General features: G+C 52.3%; 8 protein-coding genes; 3 read left to right on the forward strand and 5 right to left on the reverse strand.

Moving 5' to 3' along the window:
* Positions 1-84: 84 nt before the first annotated feature.
* On the reverse strand, positions 85-1,094 carry RCC_01884 (related to multifunctional beta-oxidation protein; the record flags this gene model as incomplete). XM_023767169.1 has 2 exons in its annotated part: positions 85-906; positions 966-1,094. The coding sequence occupies 2 exons, from the start codon at positions 1,092-1,094 to the stop codon at positions 85-87; spliced, it is 951 nt and encodes a 316-aa protein (XP_023622937.1).
* Positions 1,095-1,661: 567 nt separating this feature from the next.
* RCC_01885 (related to vacuolar membrane protein HMT1) lies at positions 1,662-4,298 on the reverse strand (the record flags this gene model as incomplete). The annotated part of the gene is made up of 1 exon (XM_023767170.1): positions 1,662-4,298. One exon carries the CDS (start codon positions 4,296-4,298, stop codon positions 1,662-1,664), a length of 2,637 nt encoding a protein of 878 aa, XP_023622938.1.
* A 1,174-nt stretch (positions 4,299-5,472) lies between these two features.
* Positions 5,473-7,465, reverse strand: RCC_01886 (uncharacterized protein; the record flags this gene model as incomplete). XM_023767171.1 has 3 exons in its annotated part: positions 5,473-5,925; positions 5,981-6,810; positions 6,865-7,465. 3 exons carry the CDS (start codon positions 7,463-7,465, stop codon positions 5,473-5,475), a joined length of 1,884 nt encoding a protein of 627 aa, XP_023622939.1.
* A 3,194-nt stretch (positions 7,466-10,659) lies between these two features.
* Positions 10,660-10,992, reverse strand: RCC_01887 (uncharacterized protein; the record flags this gene model as incomplete). XM_023767172.1 has 2 exons in its annotated part: positions 10,660-10,791; positions 10,843-10,992. 2 exons carry the CDS (start codon positions 10,990-10,992, stop codon positions 10,660-10,662), a joined length of 282 nt encoding a protein of 93 aa, XP_023622940.1.
* A 35-nt stretch (positions 10,993-11,027) lies between these two features.
* RCC_01888 (probable dehydrogenase) lies at positions 11,028-11,783 on the forward strand (the record flags this gene model as incomplete). Its single annotated transcript, XM_023767173.1, has 1 exon — positions 11,028-11,783. One exon carries the CDS (start codon positions 11,028-11,030, stop codon positions 11,781-11,783), a length of 756 nt encoding a protein of 251 aa, XP_023622941.1.
* A 522-nt stretch (positions 11,784-12,305) lies between these two features.
* On the reverse strand, positions 12,306-13,397 carry RCC_01889 (uncharacterized protein; the record flags this gene model as incomplete). XM_023767174.1 has 4 exons in its annotated part: positions 12,306-12,485; positions 12,543-12,720; positions 12,773-12,877; positions 12,931-13,397. 4 exons carry the CDS (start codon positions 13,395-13,397, stop codon positions 12,306-12,308), a joined length of 930 nt encoding a protein of 309 aa, XP_023622942.1.
* A 565-nt stretch (positions 13,398-13,962) lies between these two features.
* RCC_01890 (uncharacterized protein) lies at positions 13,963-16,115 on the forward strand (the record flags this gene model as incomplete). XM_023767175.1 has 3 exons in its annotated part: positions 13,963-14,309; positions 14,363-15,048; positions 15,103-16,115. The coding sequence occupies 3 exons, from the start codon at positions 13,963-13,965 to the stop codon at positions 16,113-16,115; spliced, it is 2,046 nt and encodes a 681-aa protein (XP_023622943.1).
* Positions 16,116-17,635: 1,520 nt separating this feature from the next.
* On the forward strand, positions 17,636-19,052 carry RCC_12163 (related to purine nucleoside permease; the record flags this gene model as incomplete). XM_023767176.1 has 4 exons in its annotated part: positions 17,636-17,796; positions 17,852-18,798; positions 18,858-18,918; positions 18,980-19,052. The coding sequence occupies 4 exons, from the start codon at positions 17,636-17,638 to the stop codon at positions 19,050-19,052; spliced, it is 1,242 nt and encodes a 413-aa protein (XP_023622944.1).
* Between the last annotated feature and the right edge of the window lie 1,754 nt (positions 19,053-20,806).

The following is a 20,806-nucleotide window of genomic DNA, read 5'->3' on the forward strand; positions in this document are numbered from 1 at the left end:
GAACACGGGAGAGCGCTTCAACTGGCTGACCCCAAATGATACAGCCTTACATATCTTTTCATAACATCGTATGCATCGATCATATCACAACTTACTGCCACCCTGTTGTGCTGCCACCCTCATCTTCGCCCTTCCATTGCTCAAACACACCTTGCCACCCTTGACCTTAGCCACGAATCTGATATCCTCCCATCCCTCGCTATCCTTGTTACCTGTCCTCCACATCTCCGTAACAACAGTGTCACCGGGCTTCACCGGTGAAGCAAATCGCGCGGCGTACTCCTTGATGCTCGCGGGGTCTCCACCGCCCAGTAGTTTGACCAGAGCGTGAGCCGTAACGTTCCACGAGTACAGCCCATGAATGATGACACCTCCGAATCCCATCTTCTTGCCGGGCGTCGGGTCAATGTGCAGAGGGTTGTAGTCTCCATTGAGGCGATAGAGTACAGGCGTGTCCTCGGACGTGGGGTTCTCGTGCACAGCATCCGGCTTCTTGCCCTCTGGAGGGGGGAAGTTCTCTCCCTTGGGACCCTTGGGGCCTCCCCAGCCGCCCTGTCCAACGAAGAACGCGGAGCCAATAATGCTGGCGTAGACTTCGTTCGATTCAGCGTCGACGATATCCGTCTGCGTTTCCATCACAGTTCCGGGCTTGCCCTTGTCATACACTCCAATGACCTTGTGCCTACTCTCAAACTTCCTGCCCTCCGAAGACGTGGGGAGGGCTTTGTGGAAGATCATCTTTCTCTCGCCATCGAGGACGCGGGTGCTGTCGAGCTTGGGAACGCCGGGGATTTCGGGACGGCTCTTGAGCTGAGCGGCATAGAAGTCGATCACTTCTTGCGAAGTGTTCTTGAACGGGAGAATCACAGGGTACGTTGGGAAGGTAGCGAAGTTCTTGTCGAATTCCTACGGAATGAATATCAGTACTCCGGTGCGGTTTCCTTCAATCAATTCGATAGCTTTACATAGAGGAAGTTCAACTCATCAGGCGCCTTGGCTCCAATGCTGGCAGCGAAGAGGAGGACGTCTCGCTTCAGCCATGACACCTCGACGGGTGCGCTCTTGTGACCGGCTCCTGGATTGCTTTCGCCCATGATGATACGATTGACGATTTAAGATTCTGTCCGGATACTGCGTGGAAGGTTGTATAGCTTCGGGATAGACTACATCGGCGTCTATTGATATGAGCACGGCAGCGGGRCGGCAATGGAGGATGATCTTCGTAAGCTGAGCCGAGGTCGATTGTAATCACTCCTTCAATTGCCGGTCACGAAATTTCCATGGCATGATGGTATGCTGTGCTGCATCAAAGACTTGAACCGCTGTTGTGGGCATGTCGTCGAAGAAGATGAAAGCGCGCTGAGCACGAGAGTTCAGGACGTGATGAGCGTTGCCCGTTGCTCGGCATTGATGAGACTTGCCGCTCAGGAATGCCAGCTTCCATTAAGTTACTTCATTCAGTCTGGCGATGCTCTACATAGTAAGTCTTGACTGAGACTCATGTCATGTCTGAGGGCTTTTCTGCTTCAACAGTACTAGCAACACTATGGCACATGAAAAGCACTTTCTCGTCATCACAGTGGCATTCTCCAAGAGCGAAAACGACAATGCAGCCCAAAATGCCTGGCTCAATTGGCGCCTCCGTCGTATCGTGTCTGCTACTACTTGTMGTTATTGCCATCTCTGTTGGCAGCGTCATCATCATCTTTCGTCTGAATCAAAGTCTCCACGACGCTCTGTACATCTAGCGTACCGCCGACCTCCTTTACGGCTTTGTTGAGCTGCTTCGACCAAAGCGCGACATACTTTCCATTCTGCTGAAACAGCTCATCGTGGGTTCCACGCTCTACAATCTCTCCGTCGTGAATGACCAAGATGAGGTCGGCATGCTGGATGGTTGAGAGGCGGTGCGCTACGATGAACGTCGTCCGGTCGGCCGTTAGTCGCTTGAATGCTTTCTGAATGAGATCCTCGGTTTCTGCGTCGATCATGCTCGTGGCTTCATCCAGAATTACAATCTTGGGTTGACGGAGAATAGCCCTCGCAATAGAGACGCGCTGGAGTTCACCTCCCGACAGCTTAACACCCCTCTCGCCAACCATGGACTTGTAACCATCTGGAAAACTCTCAATCTTGTCGTGAATAGCTGCAGCGCGACAAGCTTCTTTGACCTCGGCATCGGTGGCATCAAGTCGCGCGTACTTGATGTTCTCCATGATCGATACGTTGAACAGCGAAGGATCCTGAGGCACCATGCCGTAGCTATCGCGCAAGCTGTCGAGTGTAACGTTCCGTATGTCTTGCCCATCGATCCGGATGGCTCCTCCTGACACATCGTAGTATCGATACAGCATCTTCAGCGTCGTCGATTTACCACCACCAGTCTCGCCCACGAAAGCGACCGTTTGACCTGCTTTGACCTTGAAGGTGATGTCTCGTAGGGTGGGCTTACGAACGTCATAGGAGAAGTCGACGTGATCGAATTCGACCTCACCAGCCTTTACATTCAGATCCAGTGCTCCTGGAATCTCCGTGACAGTCGGCTTTGTGGTAAGCAATTGAAGCAACCGCTCAGAGTCGGTCAACATCTGCGAGACCTTCCGGACAGAGTATGCAACACTTGTAAGAGGAACCTCGATGCTTCCCCAATAGCTCACCAAAGTAACGAAGTTTCCGACGGGTGCGTTGCCGCCTGCGACACGCCAGAATGCCAGCACTGTCACGGCTAGACGTCCAGCAAGCATGATGAAAGATGTGGCACCGCTACCCATGTAGTATGCGGTGAAGTAGCGCCACTCGGCCAGATTGAAGTCGTCGACAGTCTTGCTGTACCGCTCGGATTCATAGTTGCTTCTGTTAAAGTGCGAGACAGTCTGCCAGTTATTGATGGCTTCATTCTGCACTTTGGACTCCAATCTCCAGGCGGAGTTGAAATCGCGTCTCTGCTTGATAGTCCAGGCTGTGACCTTGGCGCCCACAAAGATGTATGATATGCCGACGCCGAAGAGCACGAGAGACATGTAAATATCAAAGAGGACTGCCACGTAAATGAACGCCACAATCAGATCGAAGAACATGGGTCCCACCTCGAAGARGAAGAAGTCGACCAAGTCTTGCAAATGTGTGCCTTGTTCAATAGCCCTGATGAGCTCGCCGGAGTTCTTTTCAGTGTGGAAATTCATCGAGAGGCCCATGATGTGACGGAAAGATGTGGTTGAAATCGCCTTGTAGCCGTACTGTTGCACCGGCAGTTGTGCGATTTGCTTGATGAGTGGAAGTCCTGCGCCAGATCCCAACGCAGCGTAAAGTATCCACAGACCAATGGCATTCCAAGGGATCGCTCCGGTGCCTGCATGTTTGGATAGCTCTTCGACGAGAATACCCAGCTGACGCGGTATCAAGATGTGAAGGACGCGTTCGGCTGCCATGATGATAGCAATGACCACGAAACAGCCCTGCACAAGACGATCCTTCCAGGGAAGTAACATGGGAATGAAGATCTTGAACTCCTTGAGGTATTCAAACCAACTGCCAGATTCCTGCAGACGTCGCTGCTGCTGCGCTTTGAGCTCCTTGTCTCGCTCGGGCTCTTCAGCCTCCGAGTCGATGTCGCCATCGGAATCCAGGTCTGCACCGCCATCACCATCATCGGAACCTTCGATCAAAGTTGCGGTGCTGGTCGGCGACGTGGGAGACTTGGTGGCAGCGTGACCGTTGCTGTTACCGTTGGCGAGCAGCGCCTCGCTTTCGTCGTCCAACTTGATCTTCCGTCTGCGGTCTTGAAGGATCCACCAGCTGGTGGCAATGCAGAGGAGCACCAGGGCCGAGGCTCTGGCGATGGAAAGAGCAATCCGGCTCTTCGAGTAATCGTTATCAACCAACAGTGGCGAAGTGGACTTCAAGGAGATGAGAGCGATGTCGAAGCAAAGCGCCACCAGCCACGAACCGAGATAGGGATGCCATAGCGGATTGCTGGTCTCTATGAGGCCCAAGGCGAAGCAGCTATGCACTGCCAAAAGGAGCACGAGATGGACAACGTAGTCTTGAGATGCACTCCAGTCGGGCTGTCGAATTGCTTGCAAGAGTGCACTGATGCCCTGCGAGGCGACRGTCACCAGGGCAATCAGCTGCAGACCAATGACGGGATAGCGTCGTGCCTTCGATCCTGTTGATCGCGCGGGTTCGTGGAGCAGGCAGATGGAGAAGGTCTTTGCTGCGATGAAATAGAGGCCAACAGCGATGGGTGCCAAGTAGTGCAGCACTACCAGGGCGATTCCGGAGGTGGTTGTGGCAGCCATGTCAGTCGGGTGGCCTTGGTGGGGTTGGAAACTTGAAGTCGATACCTAATCCAGGTATTTGCGGGCACCTGCAGCAAGGTCCAGCGGGTTGGGGCAGCTGGGGTTTCTCGATTGGGCACAAGAGGATGTACCTCTACATATGTATGAAGTTTGACGTGTAGTACACGCACAAGCAAAATTTCGACTGCAGTGTTTGTCCGTCTTCGCCGGCAAACAAGACCTTTGTCTTGTATAGATAGGCACACAGTACCTAGTGTTGGAGTCACCTGGAATCACTTGCCAAGTGTGAGTTGCGTCTGCGACTGCGTGTGCAGGCACCGATATAGACACCGCTGCTGGTGGACTGGACTGTGAAGCCGATTACAGCCATGGATCAGCCGCAAGAATGCGTTCCACCTCCGGAGCTTTCGGTGGGAAAGCGCGCTTGTCAAATATACAAAGGTACCTCGGCCACGGCGATCACAGTGGATGGTGTGTGAATCATTTGTGAGGWACAATAAGTTACATAGCAGTGTTCCAACGACCAACTACAGCGCTCCGGCCACCAATCAACCATCAGGCTCTGTGCATTGTTGAATGTTCCCTCGCAAACTCAACGCATGACAGGTGTCAAGCAAGGCCATGGTATCGTAAGCGCACAAAATAAGTGGCAGGTAGCGGTGAGCACAACGCGTCAAAGAAGTCTGCGGAGGARAAGCGTGGCTTGCGCGGCGTGTGGCTGAAGCGTACCCATGCATCTAAGGTACATGTACCTCCTTTCCCGGCCTCTCCGCAGTCTACGACAACTTCTTTCAACATCACAACAATGACAATGACAATAACAACGAAACGAAACACAACTAGGACTCGGGGTTTTTCTGATGCATTTGAGTTATCAGCAGCTACACTGGCTGGGCGCTCCCAATCCGCGAGGAAAGGTGCATCCGATGCGCTGTGCGTGCTGCGATTATGCATGCCAGCAATGCTTTTGTTATGATACAGGTGAGGGTACGACGCCCTTGCGCTCCAGCAGGGAGACACTGTGAAGCCACGCCAGTCTAGTATGCACCCCCTTGTCCACGCCGGGACTGCCAGCCATGTTATCATAATCGTTAATCATGCTTCGTTGAATCTTGGAAACGTTGCAGCCATGCGAAGATGTCGCCTCCACGCTGTACGACTCCCTATGAGTTCTCTAGCAACGCTCCAGTGGTGGGAGGGAGTCGTAGATCTCCTCCAGTCTGGGGTCGCCACCGGTGCAGGCAGCCTTGTTCGCCGCGTCCCTAGCCAGGATCTCCTCGGGCGCGTCGTCCAAGGTTGACGTCGAATCGATGAGCACGAGGACGGACTCATCGCCAGAGCTGTGTGGGGAGTTGGTTCTCGTGGAGGTGGCGCCCTCGTCACGGCCCTCGTCGCCCGACTGCTTCTCGCCCAGCTTCGGAAGGAGAGGTCCCATTACACCATTCTCAGTCTCCTCATCGGTTGGAGAGGGAAGCTCAGACTTGACAGCAACGTCGTATTGAAGAGTGGACTCGTTGAACTGAGGCTTCTCGACATGCTTCAGGTTCAAGCCGGGGACCGCGACGTCGGGTTGATCGGCATCGGCATCTTCAACGGTGAAACGCATTCCATGGCCAGGAGTGGCGTGCTGAGAGGAGTTAGTATTGCCTCATGGGCGGACGGGACAGGAACGTCATGCTTACCTTGACCACGAACACGTATTCGTCGCCATCGTCATTGTTGTCGTCCTCGACCTGAACCTTGGGCTGAACCTGCGAATTGACCTCCGTGTTGAGAGGCTTCTTGACTTTGGCGATCCCTGCGACACAGAAGCCGAGAATGGAGTTGAGTACGACCTTGACACGGCCATTTGGGTGGCTTGGCTGAATATCATCCTCCTTGCCGAGCTTCTTAGAACCCCAGTGGGTCTTGGTCATGGTGGACAAGCAGTACAAGTTCAGGAATCCGTGGAAGTAGCTGAACAAGACGGCGATGGGAATGAAGATCGTGTCAGTAGGGTGGCGGAGGAAGTGGGGGATGTACTTGACGACCTTGGTGACAAGGATGAAGACGCCGAAGAGGATGTACGACAGCGAGGCCGACTCAGTGCCGCCGACAGCACCGTAGAGGGCAATCCACATCAACCCCTCCCACAGGACAGCTGGAGTCAGGAATGATCCAAAGTAGATCACATACATGCCCCAGAGCATCTGTCGGGAAAACCAGTACTTCTCATTTTCCATGACGGTGAAGTTTCCACGCCAGTGAGCGCGGCCCCAACGCTTGCACTGTTCCAGGTATTTGTACCCGGTCTCAACCGTGGTTTCGAGGACAGCGCGTGGGTCGAATTGGWTCGCAATCTTCCATCCGAGACTGTACACATAGCGCGTGAGACACTTGTCGTCGTCACTGTTGAGGGGCTTTCCGCGCCAGAAGTCGTTCTTGAAGTAGAAACGGAAGTCAGCCGTCTGAAGGATCACTGTGCGGTATGCGGCAGTGCGGCCGGAAAGGGTCGAGATCGAGCCGTCGATCGCTATCAAGATGGTCAGWACGGTTAACAGGACTAGGGGTAGTGCAGGAGACTTACCATTGGTGGTGGCATTGTTCCAGGTGCGACGCTCAAGGTAGCCGATACCGAGAAAGTTCCACATGCGCGGCCAAAGACCACGCACACCGGAGAACTCATCACGGCGGACGCGCTGGCGGGTGCCACCTGCACCAACTTGATCATCCTCGAAGATGGCGAGCAAGAGGTTGAGGTATGCGGCATCTGGCCAGAACACATCGTCGTCGGCGAGGACGACAATGTCCGACTCGACATAGTCCAGTGCGGTCAAGATCTGGTCGCGCTTGTTGTGCTCCTTGACGCCAAGGACAGTGATCTCGAAGTGATCATCTTCGTTCAGAAGTTCCTTGCACTTCTTGACTTTTGTGTTGGAGCACACGACGAAGATCTTGCTTGGACCGGTCTTGAGGATGGCCTGAACGCACTCCAGGAGCTCCTTTGGCTTGCCGTACGTGGTTGGAATCACCACGCTGACATCTTTGGATGTGTACTTGGGGGTATCGCTGACTGGACGTGGCTTGAATGTGAGGTACGTGTAACAGCCGACGGCAGTCTTGGTGTATTTGGCCACAAAGATGGCGGTAAAGGCTGCGGCCGAGGCTGTGGCCAGTGTCGAAGACATTCCTGCGATGACTTACGGTGCTTTTGGTTGCTTTGGTGTGGGGAACAAGCTTTTGAAAAAAGGAGGGGGCTGGAAAGGCAAGTGAATTTGAAGTCCGGCTTGAGGTTCACTGCCGACTTTTGTGATGGCGTTGGCTTTTGTCAATTGAACGGGCGTGTGAGAAGAAGTGTAGAGGGGCAGGTGTGCGGCAGTCAATGGGACAGGTTGAGAGTTGTTGGCGCTGGAGGCGCGGGCTCAGCAACGAGGTGACGCGACGAGCGTCGTGGTGACACTCCGGTCGTTCTGGATGGTGTCAGTTGATRGAGAGTAAGGAGAGTATGAGGTGTTCAATGTTGGCGAGTTGAGAAGGGGGTGGTCAAGGTGTCTTTGTCGAGGCAGCGGTGGAGCGAGCAGAATGGCCAGCAGTGAGGACTGGTGGGAGGAAGTGGAGCGGTAAAGGGGGGAGGGGCAGTGCAGTGCAGGTGCTGGTGTCGAGCGCGCCGATGGTGACGGCGGCTGCGACGACGACGGCGACGACGACGACGACGACGGTGAGACTTACTCGATGCTGTCCGCCTGCGTGCCGGTTTGCCGGGTTCTTGAGGCAGACGGAGACAGACGCGCAGTGCGCCTTGTGATGGTTACTGAGTGACACGAAAAGGGAGTTGAGGTTGCAGTTGTGGTTGTGGTGTAGGTGGAAGGAAGAAGGTGGATGTTTGTTGGCGTCGAGGAGAAGGGAGCGGGAAGGCAGGCAGCGGGAGGTCGGTGGACCAAGCTCGCACGGGGCTATTCACTTCACGGTCGTCTCCTGCTCTGCGAGGACACTATCTCCTGCCTTGAGGAGACTACATGCAGATTTACAGGTAGGATCGATGCACAGAGGCATTGAACGAGGCATTGAACGATGTAGATGAGGGAATCAGGGGGAAGTGTGCGGAACTTGAGCTCTGCGCCTGGTCTCCGTTGGGCAGTCTAATTTGATGCATGCAGCGGACAGTCGAGACTCTCAAGGAGAGTCTCGATAGTAGGGCGCTCGTGTGAGTCCGGAAGGAGGCCAATGTCTATCGGTATGGCTCTCGAGGCAAGTCTGTTGGAGCAGGGCCTTGCGAAGCAGATGCCTTGTCGGGCAGCTTACAGGGAACAGCTGCCAGCTCAGGACTACTGTGGACAAGATGCTCAGGTAAGAATGCTGTCTACGCGTGTAGTTCGAGAGACATCGTTCATATCACGAGTCTGTTGACTGAGCTGGAGGCATCCTTGCAGAACTCTCCCCCTGCAAGCTGAAAGTCATCCTGCGCGCGGCCATTGGTCGCCGCTACAAGGTCTGTTCATATTTCAATCCACCTCATCGATCACAACGGTTGTTTCTCTGACCGGAAAGCCTCTGTGCGCTGTCTCTCATGCTCTTCGACCACGGCAAAACACTTTAGCAACACATCAAACCAACCCGGTGGAAGACCGCGGTCTCGGTTATGCACACAATCCTCTGTCCTCCGCTCACCAGCAGAAACGAGCCATGCTGCGCCCCAAAGACGCTCCTTTGCTTAAAGCAACAGCAACCTAAGAAGCGTCTCCTTGAGCTGGTACGACTGCCTATCGATACCATCCCATACCGCTTCACGATTACACCCACACGTTCAGCTGGGCCCGCCGCCGAGGCCGCGTTGCGCTTGAACCCACAAATGCAGAAGACGGAGACTGGCGAGCTACGAACACGCTGGCTCAGCAACTACAAAGAATGGGTCTCGAGTTGACGGACACAATGCGGGTAAACCACAACAGCAGCCAGGAACATTTGAATGGTTTGGTTCTCGGAGATGAGAGTTACTGTTAGTCTGGGAGCGAAGAAAGAGGACACTGACGCTGCGATGCTGCATCGCGTAGGACTGGATGCACTGAATGGATGATAAGAGCAGGGCAATTTTGACGGTATACACATCATTGCCGACTGGAGAGCATGTGCTTGACGATCAGAGCGTGCCTCTGTGTACATGTGCATGGCGCCGCTGGCCAGCTTCACTGTATGCCCAGGCCATGGATATCAGCGCTGAGCCGGTCTTTTGATCCACGTTCAACATCTCTGCAACTACTTTGCCAGTGGCAAGGCTAAGGGCCTATTACCAGGGACCATGCCCGGCAGCGACGAAGAAGTCAGGTCCCCGTACGCGTTCTACTATACAGCGGCGAGKTTGGTAGATATAGGCACACCCTTGGAAGTCACAGATTGAAGGCACAAACCCTCTCTCACGACTTGAACCTCATACTCTTTCTCGCCCAAGTAGCGCGCTGCAACAGCCCTCAGCTCCTGCATACAACCTTCGACAACGGCGGCCGCTGTGGCGGGCTCAGGCAATGGGATGCTGGCGCAGTTCAGGCCTACAGTGCAGACTTCATTCCCAACGCGGCTGAAGATCTCCGGACTGGAACTTCTTCGCGCGGTTGCAAAGACAGCACGTCAGCCCGTCTGTTCGCGATCCTTCGTCCAGCGTGAACCGCGGACAACAAGACTGTCACCAGCGTATGGACTTATAAGGATCTTGTAGAGGGCCACAGGGAACAATGTGCAGTAGACTCGAGGTGTCTTAGGCCCGATGCAACGAGGAGGTGAGTACATGAGATCGTTCTAGTCTCATGCTTCTTATTGCACGATGAAGTGATCCCAGAGCTTGATCCAGCAAAAGCGATTGCCTTTGCTCGCTGGTGCAGGACAACTTCAGCTTCCAATGATTTTTGTGCGAGGAATTTTGATAGATGCAATGGATCGACTTGTACGACTATCCACCTCACCAAGGATCTCGTCCTGATCCCTAAGGGGTCTGTTCAACCACGCCGGCACGCCATCTCCATCCCTGTTCTTGACATCTTGCAATGCTGCATCCGAGGCCTGTTCCACATGACTACCGCCATTCGCCAACCAGCCTGGGGCCTGACCAGTATGAGTCGTTTGGCTGCATTTATGGCTGTCTTTGAGTCCTTCGACAAGGCTCGTACTCATACGGTGTAGAAGCGGCGTAGAGTTAGCATTCAGCCGGGAAAGTTTGCCCAAGTCGCGTGATCATCCTCTTTCACAGACACAGTGTTTGTGATCGCTGGTAAACCAGCATTGTGCGTGGAGCAGCCTTCGCAGACAACCCTTCACCAATGAAGCTGGAGGCTCACGTTTTGTCCAGTCTGCTTCGACCGAGTGGATGCTATTGTCGGCATCTAGGCTCTGCTCACGAGGCAGGTAGTGTGCTGTAGCACAGCCTATGATGCCGGGACCGATGATTACAGTATGTTGTTGGTGGCCTTTGATAATGGTGGCGGGCATGATTTGTGGCGATTGAGCCATCTTGCTTTACTGTAGACTGTAGGAGATATAAAAATGGATAGAGAGAGGAGGAGGAGCTCAGACTTACGCTCTTCTTATTGAGACGTTGTATACACATAAGTGCTCGTACAAGCAATATCGCAATAACCTCAGGTCGGTGATCTTGTTGATCTTGTTGATCCTCGAGGTCGAAGCCGAAGGTGGGATCCCAGAATTCCAATTGCTCATCCCTCTTCATCTCTTCATCGTCTTTCCACACAACATTGCTCCGTCATGTCCAAAGTAATCCTCCTCACCGGCGCGTCTCGCGGCATTGGCCTCGCAACAGCACATTATCTCCTAAAGAAGTCCCACAACCTGGTTCTCGTAGCACGAAGCGAAGCACCTCTAAACGACCTCAAAACCCAATACCCCAACCAAGTGGAATTTCTGGCCGGCGACCTGAGCGACTTCAGCTTGAGCAGAAAGGCCGTCGACTTGGCAGTCAGGACTTGGAAGCGATTAGATGGTGTGATTGTGAACCACGGGGTGTTGGACCCCGTCAAAAAGCTTGCCGACAGTACACCTGAAGAATGGCGGTCCGCATTCGATAAGAACTTCTTCTCCGCCGTCTCCCTCGCACAAGCTGCACTCCCTGCCCTACGAAAAACTCGCGGGACAATTCTCTTCACTTCCAGCGGCGCGGCGAGCAATTCCTACCCAACTTGGGGCGCGTATGGCTCCGCCAAAGCTGCAATGAATCATCTGGCGGCGACAATTGCGAATGAAGAGGAGGATGTGATCAGCATGGCAATCAGACCTGGCGTGGTGGATACAGAGATGCAGAAAGATATTCGAGAGAAACACCATACTGCAATGTACCCCGGCGATCGGGCGAGGTTCGCTGAACTCAAGAAGACGGGCGGGCTGTTGAAACCAGAGCAGCCGGGAAATGTGATGGCCAGATTGGTTCTCTCGGCACCAAAGGAGTTGAGCGGCAAGTTTCTGAGCTGGAATGCAGACGAGCTCAAGGGATATCAACAGGATTGAAATACCAGGCTACTTCGAGGCACCTCACAACTATCAGCATAGTTGATCACAGCACAGCACTTTTCACAATACAGCCACAACTCTGAAGATGAATCGCGAGACGCTCTGCAGCGTGAACTTCGCTTGAAAAGGCTTATCTCCGCAGCATTGTATGATATCAACCACTGCCACACTGAAGTCTTCCGGACTCAGGCCTCATTGCCGACTCTACACAGCGAATCGTCAATGGTGGATCTCGTGCCTCGAGTGTATCTCGACTCGCCGGATTCTGATAAAGCAGCCGAGCAGATAGGCACGTCTCATCCCGCGCAGCAACACACCAGATCGACGAAGACAATGCTGCATCGTAGCCGGCACGTTGCTTTGGTCTCTTGTTTCCTCCCGTCGTAGGCCAAAGCAATCCGCCAGCCATCTTGTGGTATTGGCATGGCCGAGGCAGTGTCATAAAAGACTGCAATCTGCATGCCACGCACTCTAAGGCCCACACGCGGGCCGTCACGCGTCCAACAGAGTCAAAGTGTGTCATGCCATGTGCCGTAGTCGAAAGGCTAACAACATCGGTGTTTGCTGGAAGTTGTGATAGGATTGTGCCTGGGATGGGACTGGATCTCCTTTGAAAGCTGGCTCTCGCATGGCATCCAGCACAAGCTTGTTGTTGAAGAATGGGGCTAACAATGAGTGGAATGGACGGTGAAATACCCACTAAGAAGAGTCAGCTATAAGGCCGAGTTACTCGCTGAGCGATCAGAAACAGCTTACCAGAGGTTCGGGCTGTCCACGGACAGCCTCGCTGAGGGTAGGAGGTATGTTGAGATACTTTGGCACTTTGATGTACGTATCCAGCTGCTGCTTACCGGTGGCCGGGTTTTCGTATATCTCCATACCACGATGGCCTGCTGGCTTTGAGAAGACAGGATGCAGATCGACTATAACGACCCTACACGAGTCAGCTGGAATCTGACTGCTGCATTATTAATCAATGGACCTACCGTCCGCCTGGTGCAAGCATCAAAGGAAGTGCTCTTGCGATCGGTTCTAGATCTGGCAAGGACTTCAACGTTGTGCTGATTGTTATTATGTCGAACTTCTCGTTGCTACGATTCGACGCGTCAGCAGTTGAACAGGAGCGGAATGACGTTCCACATACTTGCGGTCTTTCATGTACTGTGCCATGAGGTCGTAATCCATCAAGTCAATGAAATCGTACGTCACACTGCCCTTCAACTTCTCCACTTTACTTCGCTCACGACCTTTCTGGAGCATGGGTTCTGAGTAGTCCAGTCCGATGACATGTGCGCCTTGACTGGCGAATCTGCGAGCAATGATGCCGCTGCCGGCACCGAGATCTAGCACTGTCTGCCCAGCTTCCCATTCGACTAGCTCGTCAACAACAGGGAGTAAGCACTGCGTGAACATGTCATTCCCATCTTCGGTTTTGCCATTCGCATCGGCTGGTGATTGAAATATCTCCCAGTGTTCGGCCATGGCGTCCCAAGAATGAAGATTATCCTTTGTGTAGCGTGAGAGCTCATCAGCGGACATTTTGACGGTTCCATTGACTAGCTGAGGATGTGCCGCAGCCATTGAATCGCGAATCCCCGAGTTTTGTGACATTTTGATGCTGATGGTAGTGTCTTCAGGGGCGGTGGAGGAGCGGAGGCTACGAAACAACTGCATGGGCGAACGAGATCGGAATCCGGCTTTCTTCTTTTTGAGCCCCGCCTTTGCCACTCTCGTTGTGTTTGTGTCCTGGTCGTTTGAGCTTTCTTTCACCATCATTCATCGTGGTATTGATCATAGTTATCATGCCTTGGAAGGGGAGTGCTGCGCATGTGCTCAGCCCAGTCTGCTGATTGTGCTGGCCGATTGCCTGCGTGCACCGCCCCGCCTGCCAGCCTCAGCAGCAAACTAACGCACAGCCCATGTGCGTCTGTCCAAGCGAACGAATAGATGAAGCACACTACACGCTAAGGCGCGATTTCTAACAATGCGGAGGCCGCCCGCTTCTGCAGAAGGGCAACCAAATGGGGACCGGTGAAAACCAGTCTATGGTGAGAGGTACAATATATCAGACCACACGCCGCCAGCCTGCGATATTGTCTGGCCTAGTGTCTTTGCTCACAGGTTGAATGGGAACGGGACTAAGCTACATCACACGAGCACGGCTGTAAAACAAACCATGGGCAATGCTGTCTCTTCCTGGTGCGGCCCCAAAGTCAAAACATTGGACGATGAACACGAGCTCGCGACTCCACGGAACGGGCATACCCTGCCATTCCACGGGATCAAATCTGCCAATACGATACTACCGGTCTTAGCTTCGAATCCTTTGGAATGCCCCGAATCCCTCAAGGGCGAAGTCTTCGAGGAAGAGTTCAGAAACTTCAAGGATGACCTCAAGGCAAAGGTGATAGAGTACCAAGATGCAATCCAGCCTCACACCGATGAGGGTGGCGAAGCGTACTATATCGGAGATGCGTACGAGAAAGTCACTGCGAGATGGGCCGCTGAATGGGCGGTGGAGAAGTTAGTCACTCATATGCCACTCGAACGTCTCACCGGTCTGACTATGATTCTAGCGCCGGGCCGTATCTTAGACACATCAAGAAGCTGTCGCAGTGGAAGACATGGCATCACCTGGAGTATCTCGCACACTGGATGGAGGTGACAGCAGCGCCCCCCAAGTGGAAGTTCCTTCGCAAAGGTCCCGGCCTCCAAAGTCGCGAGGAGCGTGCAATGCGAACAAAGGTTTGTAGGGTTGATTTCACGAATGGCGCACCACCGGATCACAAAGTCTTCGACGACTCCAAGAAACTCAAGAACGCCCTTCAGCAATCGCCACAGAGCAGCGAGCACATTCACACCAGACTCCTGATTGTCGAAGACCTGTCGCGCGATGTGGTTGAGATGCTGGGAGAGTTCTACGATGTTGACCCGTTGTTCTTCCTCTCCCACATCAACGACTATCTCTTTCACAACACGAGGGATCGATGGGTAGAACTCCCAAATCTCGATATCGATGCGAGAAATCGATCTCACTTTACGCTCCAGTACCTGCGGCCACGATACTTTGAGGACGAGGACAGCTTTAAGAAGGCTGAACGTGAGAGCGGCATGTTTAATGTTCTTCGCCGACTTGACAGTGACCGCAGCCGCCTCAAATTACAGAATGGACTGCTGGACCGGGCTGGTGCGAGTGTTACACTCATCAGGGCAAAGACCTCTGTTTGGATCAAGCCTAGGTCAGCGGGAGAGCCGGTAACAGGTGAGTTTCGTTGAGAATTTCCAAATCATGTCAGGCCTGACCATGAACTCACAGCAATCCTGCTTGTCGATCCTACCGTCAAGACCGGTCATCCTCTATGGCGTGGTAACCGACCATTTCAAGATACGCCCTCGATGCAGGCTGTCAAGGACGACCCGAGTGTATCCGATGGACTCGAACACGGCTCATCATTGTTCGATGAGGTGGTACACTGGACCCGCAAATTGACACCAACCGATCTTGAATCTATACATGCTGATCCCAAATGGATTGCAATGCCTGTGCTAAAGCTCGTCATTGCCGAATGGCTGACAGTCGCAAAATACATGACTGCTCGTCTTGGCCTCATCGAATGGGAAATGGAAAAGCCACATTGGGGAGCGGAACCGAAACAGATGGACGATCTCATGAAGAAACTGGCACCATGGCGACGCAACATCGGATACTACCAAGCGATGGTCAACGACGCTATCGCACGGCTGTTCCCACACATTCCGCAGACCCCCTTCGACTCTGCGATGCAGATTCCCAGTCCAGTCTGTCCGGAAACTAGCTCCTCAATGTTGTCTCTATGGCCTGACTTCAAGATTGTCAAACAGCACATGACTGACTGTCATGCGCGAATCATGAGCATTCAAACGACTGCGACCAATGCGATCAATATCGAAGAAAGTCGACGCGCCATTGACCAGAACAAGAATGCTTTGCAACAGAACAAGGAACTGGCTCGTCTTACATTCCTCGCCACAATCTTCATCCCACTAAACTTCACTTCCAGCTTCCTCAGCATGTCACCAGACTTTTTCAACGCAACAAAGACCGTCTGGCTATTCTTCGTGTTGGGATTCCCAATCACTTTGACAGCTTTGATCGTGGTGGACCTCAATCGAGGCGAAGCAAACGCGAGTATTTGCAAAAGACTATGGACGAAGTTGTCTCCTGGTCCGAAAGAGGATGAGCCAACTGCAGTGGATCCGATGCCTGCGAACCTTGGGAGGAACTCCACTATACCTTGGCCTCCTACCCGAAATCCTTCCTCCTTTCTTCGGCAGCGCGGATTGGCTTGAACGAGATGACTGAAACAAAGAACGATTGAGCGTAGCGTTTACATTCATGATTGAACGAATATGACTATACAGCGATTGCATTCATGGACGGACGAAGATTTATGACCTGGACGATATGATATACCTTCAATGATTTGATAGATATGAAGATACGGCATCTAGATGAAAGGAATGGATTGGCGAGCTTTGAGACTTCTCAGGCCTGTTCAATGGACTCATAACTACATAACTCCGTTACTGGGGATCATAACAGCCTGGCATTGGGGGCGCTAGGCGCTGGAAACTTCATATACCTGCACCTCCAGCCAGGCTAAGCGACCAATCCCAGCCTCATTTCACGGCCTTTTTCTATCGATCTACATCGAACCTGAGGTCTAAGGCCATAGATCCCGTGAGTCAAAGTTCATGCACCCCAGAATGGACTGGGCTGTGTATATATAAGCGAGGAAGTGGAGGCCCGACGCTTCCTTCGATCCTTCGCATTGGCTTTGATCTAGCTTCGCATAGCCCTGGGAGCCAGGTTTCCGAAGTGTAGCAGACTGGATCCCGCGGAACTGACAAGCGATGAGTTCTATGTGATGTCGTCGCCGTGCCTATGACCACGCCTCTGATCGAAGAGGTCTGCCGCGAGATTTTATACGTCCTCGAGCGGACCCATCATGTTCACAGATCTGGCATCATTCCAAGTAAGTGAGCTTGAGACCACTGTAACGAATCTATGGCCACGTGCAAGACAAGAGGCTCCTGCTGCTCGAAGATGCAAGCAGGTTGAGCTACAAAGCCTTCGTACGCTTCTCGGCGTTTATTGGCCTGCTACATGCTATAGGCAAGACATTCATCGAACTCGGCCCCAAGCTCATTCCTTCCGTCGGCTAGTTGTTCTACGACTGCTCTCTGAATCGACTGCTGGCTCGACCATCTTGAACAGGACGTCATCAATGCTCAAGATGATACGCGCGCTTTATGCCGGAGAGGTCCGTAGGCTATCGGTATAACCCATCTTCGCAAGATTGTCCCCTACGACTTTGCTAATATTCAAGTCAATCAACTCCACGACTTCAAATTGAGACGGCGTATACCAAGACAGATCTAGCGTCAATCCCCTGTAGCAGGCTATACTACAGTCGGAGCTACAGTCGCTATTCCCTAGATCGGTAGCGCGCTCACAATTGATTCAGCAATTGACGGGGTTTCATTCAAGGGACAGGGGTTCCCTGTATTCATCTCGGTGTAAGTGAAAGACTCACATATGTTCAGTCCACGGATTGCAAGTTATACTACAGCATGAGCACTAAATGGCGATAATGCTGCGACGATCACATGCAACAAGACCAGAATCATTCACTTCCCTCGTGCCTAAACTTTCATTACGTCAAACTTTGTTTCGGCATCGACCGCTTGGCGATAAGACAAGCCGACGCTACGATTGCTTATCAACACTTCTAACCCATTGGCGGCAACGACTGGAAAAAAAAGGCCCGACTCAAATGTCAACAACAACGGAGTTGATACTCTAAAACATGACCGTACTTGGTTTGATCCTTCGATCCTTTCTCCTGACTCAATTCTGCGATATGTGGACATCCATATCGAGAGCCTTGACGCTTGGCGGGCTACTATCCGGTGCTGTGGCCAGCTATGGGGATACAATCAAGCCAAAGGTCTTTATCATATCGATGTTGTGAGTCCAAAACGCAGACTCAGCCATCAGCTACATACTGAATTCCCCAATCCAGCGACCCCGAAGCAGAAATCTGGTATGGCATTCCAGAGTTCGACCTCCTAGCAAACAACATCACAGTCCCCGGCTTCAGCCCTCTCTTCCCAGAAGCCCATTGCACATCCAACGGAGAGATCTGCCAACTCACAACCGGCGAGAGCGAAATCAACGCGGCAACAACAATCTCCTCCCTAGTCCGATCCCCTCACTTCGATCTCACAACAACCTACTTCATGATCGCCGGAATCGGCGGTGTCAACCCCAAAGTAGCCACAATCTGCTCCGTGACATTCGCCCGATATGCCGTACAAGTAGCTCTGCAACGAGAATTCGACATGCGGGATATCCCATCCAACTACACCACAGGCTACATTCCCTTGGGAGCAAAAGCTCCCGATGAGTATCCAACTTCAATCTACGGAACAGAAGTCTATGAATTGAATCAAGATCTTCAACATCTTGCCGCGAAATTCGCGAGGAGAGCTACGCTTAATGATAGCGATACGGCTATAGCTTACAGATCGCAATATGCCTCTTCCCCAGCCTACGCTCCTGGTGCTGCTCCTCCTAAAGTCGTGGAATGTGATGTCGCGACTTCGGATGTCTATTACAGCGGCGACCTCCTCTCGGAAGCTTTCGGGAATTTCACGAGACTTATCACGAATGGGACGGGAAACTATTGTACTACTGCACAAGAAGATAATGCTTCTCTAGAAGCTTTCCTTCGAGCTGCAGTTGATAAGCTGGTGGATTTCTCGAGGATTATGATTATGAGGACTGCTTCTGATTTCGATCGACCTCCGATGGGACAAGCGGCCACTACGAATTTGCTGTATGTGGATCAGGGGGCTTTTAAACCCGCTGTGGAAAATATTTATTTGGCTGGGAGGGAGATTATTGGGGAGATCCTTGGGGGGTGGAATGAGACTTTTGCTAAAGGGATCAAAGCTACGAATTATATTGGTGAGTACTACTGATTGGATTGGTTGAGATGAGTGAGAGGTTTATAACGTTTCGTATAGGGAATATCTTTGGGACGCTGGGCGGGACGCCGGATTTTGGACCTTATACTTATGATAATACGTGAGTCTTCGGCTGATGGTGGAAGCCTGGTTGTGAGGAGTTAGCTGACTTTTAAATCTAGTCCGGATTTCAAGCGCAGTGTCAAGCGAAGTACACGAGGTAGAAGAGGCTCTGTCGTTGTCGGGCACAGCTGAGAGACGGAGGAAGCCTGAAGTGAGGCTTCATAAGACCGCATCTCGTGCTTTCATGAGCAACATGGAATAATTGTAAGGCTAGGGTGGCATTTGAAACGAGACATGTGGCAAGATACCCAACAGCCTCAAGAAGCAAACTCATCTCGCTGCTGAAAAATTGGTCGCCTGACCAAACAATCATAGCCCCTTGCACTCAGCTTAATCACGCGACCACTGTCACCGATATGTATACTGAAGTTCTTCCCAATCCACCTCATCCATTTCATCTCATCAGTCGTTCTCTCTGACAAAAGCTCCGAAACATCAACCATCAACATCAACCATCAACAACCAACCATCAACAACCAACCCACCACCACAACCCCCAAACTCCCCTCAACGAAAATGACCACCCAAAACCACCCCTCCTCCCTTCCCCTCAACATCCCCCACGAAATCCTCACCCTCCAATCCAACATCCAATCCCTCGAAACTCAACTCCGCCACATCAATTCCTCAATCACAGAATTGCGTAAGATCGGCATGCACGGCGAAGAATTCCAGCTTGAGAAGGTAGCTGCTGAAAGAAATCTGAAATTTTCAAGAGTGCATTTGCAGGCTTTGGAGATTCATCAGAGGGAGGGCGTGGAAGCTATGTTCGCTTTCGTTGTGGCGAATGGGGGACGGACGCTGGGGGAGGGACGATGATTTTCAGGGAGGGGAAGGTTTAGGGAAGAGGGAAGGTAGTTTGGAAAGGTTCCCATGTGGTGCGATTCGAGAGTGAAGCGAGCAGATGAGGGATTCGTTGATGAGGTGAGTGAGGTTCTTTGCCTGTTGCAATGTTGAGGTCTCCGGGATTTCAATGAATGAAGTCTCTCTCGTATCTTCCCGATGTACATGCTTTCCAGGAGAGGAAATTGATAGCCCCGTCTGATCGCTCAAGGAGGCAGTTTATAATTTACCAATAAACGTGAAGTCGCTTCAGCCGGTCTATCAGCGGCCGTAAGATCTGCGTCGCAATGCATTGATGTCCAGACAGAGCTTTCCATCATATGCTTCTCCGTCCTAGGTGAGAAGTGAAGACGGTCTGATCAAGGAATTCGTTGCCAGTGGTCGGTAAAGCGTCTTATGGTTTCCAAAACCCGTCCAGCTGGATCTAAAAGACGGTGGCTGGTCACTCAACTGACTGATGCATGTGACATATCTACTGCCTTTTAGTTACTCAGATGTTGAGTCCTCCAAAGTCAATCATTCTTCCACCATTCGCTACGCCAAGACCACTCCAACCATGCTCCATCCTGCGCTCAGCGATATCCTCACAGGGGAGACTGTAAGCTGGCCATCCGCCGTCAGAATGAAGTCGACAACAGCATACCGTTACTATAATATCGTCGTGTCACTGTCCAAAAGCCACCTTCATGGCAGCCCAGATCAAACACCTTTGAACAAGTGTAGTCATCCGCACCATCGCCTCTGATCTTCCTGCAATACTAACGGAAGCAAGATATTAAATTGTTTGGCTGGCATTCGGCGTGCACATGTAAATCAACGGTGACAGGGGAACATGTCCACTGATCAATCTGAACCCACGAATGGCAAGACGATCGATATGAGGATCGATCGTCGAGACGTAATACCGTCAGTTTTGAATTTTTCATGTCAAAACCTCGCTCTCGGCGGGATCGACGACGATGGAGCTGCTAGAGCTCTCTTTCCAAGCGGAGTGGCCTGGCAGTTGATGATGGTGCTGCTCTCTATGATGATTTCTCACATCG

Source organism: Ramularia collo-cygni, assembly GCF_900074925.1.
Source record: "Ramularia collo-cygni strain URUG2 genome assembly, contig: RCC_scaffold02, whole genome shotgun sequence".
Lineage (NCBI taxonomy): Eukaryota > Fungi > Ascomycota > Dothideomycetes > Mycosphaerellales > Mycosphaerellaceae > Ramularia > Ramularia collo-cygni.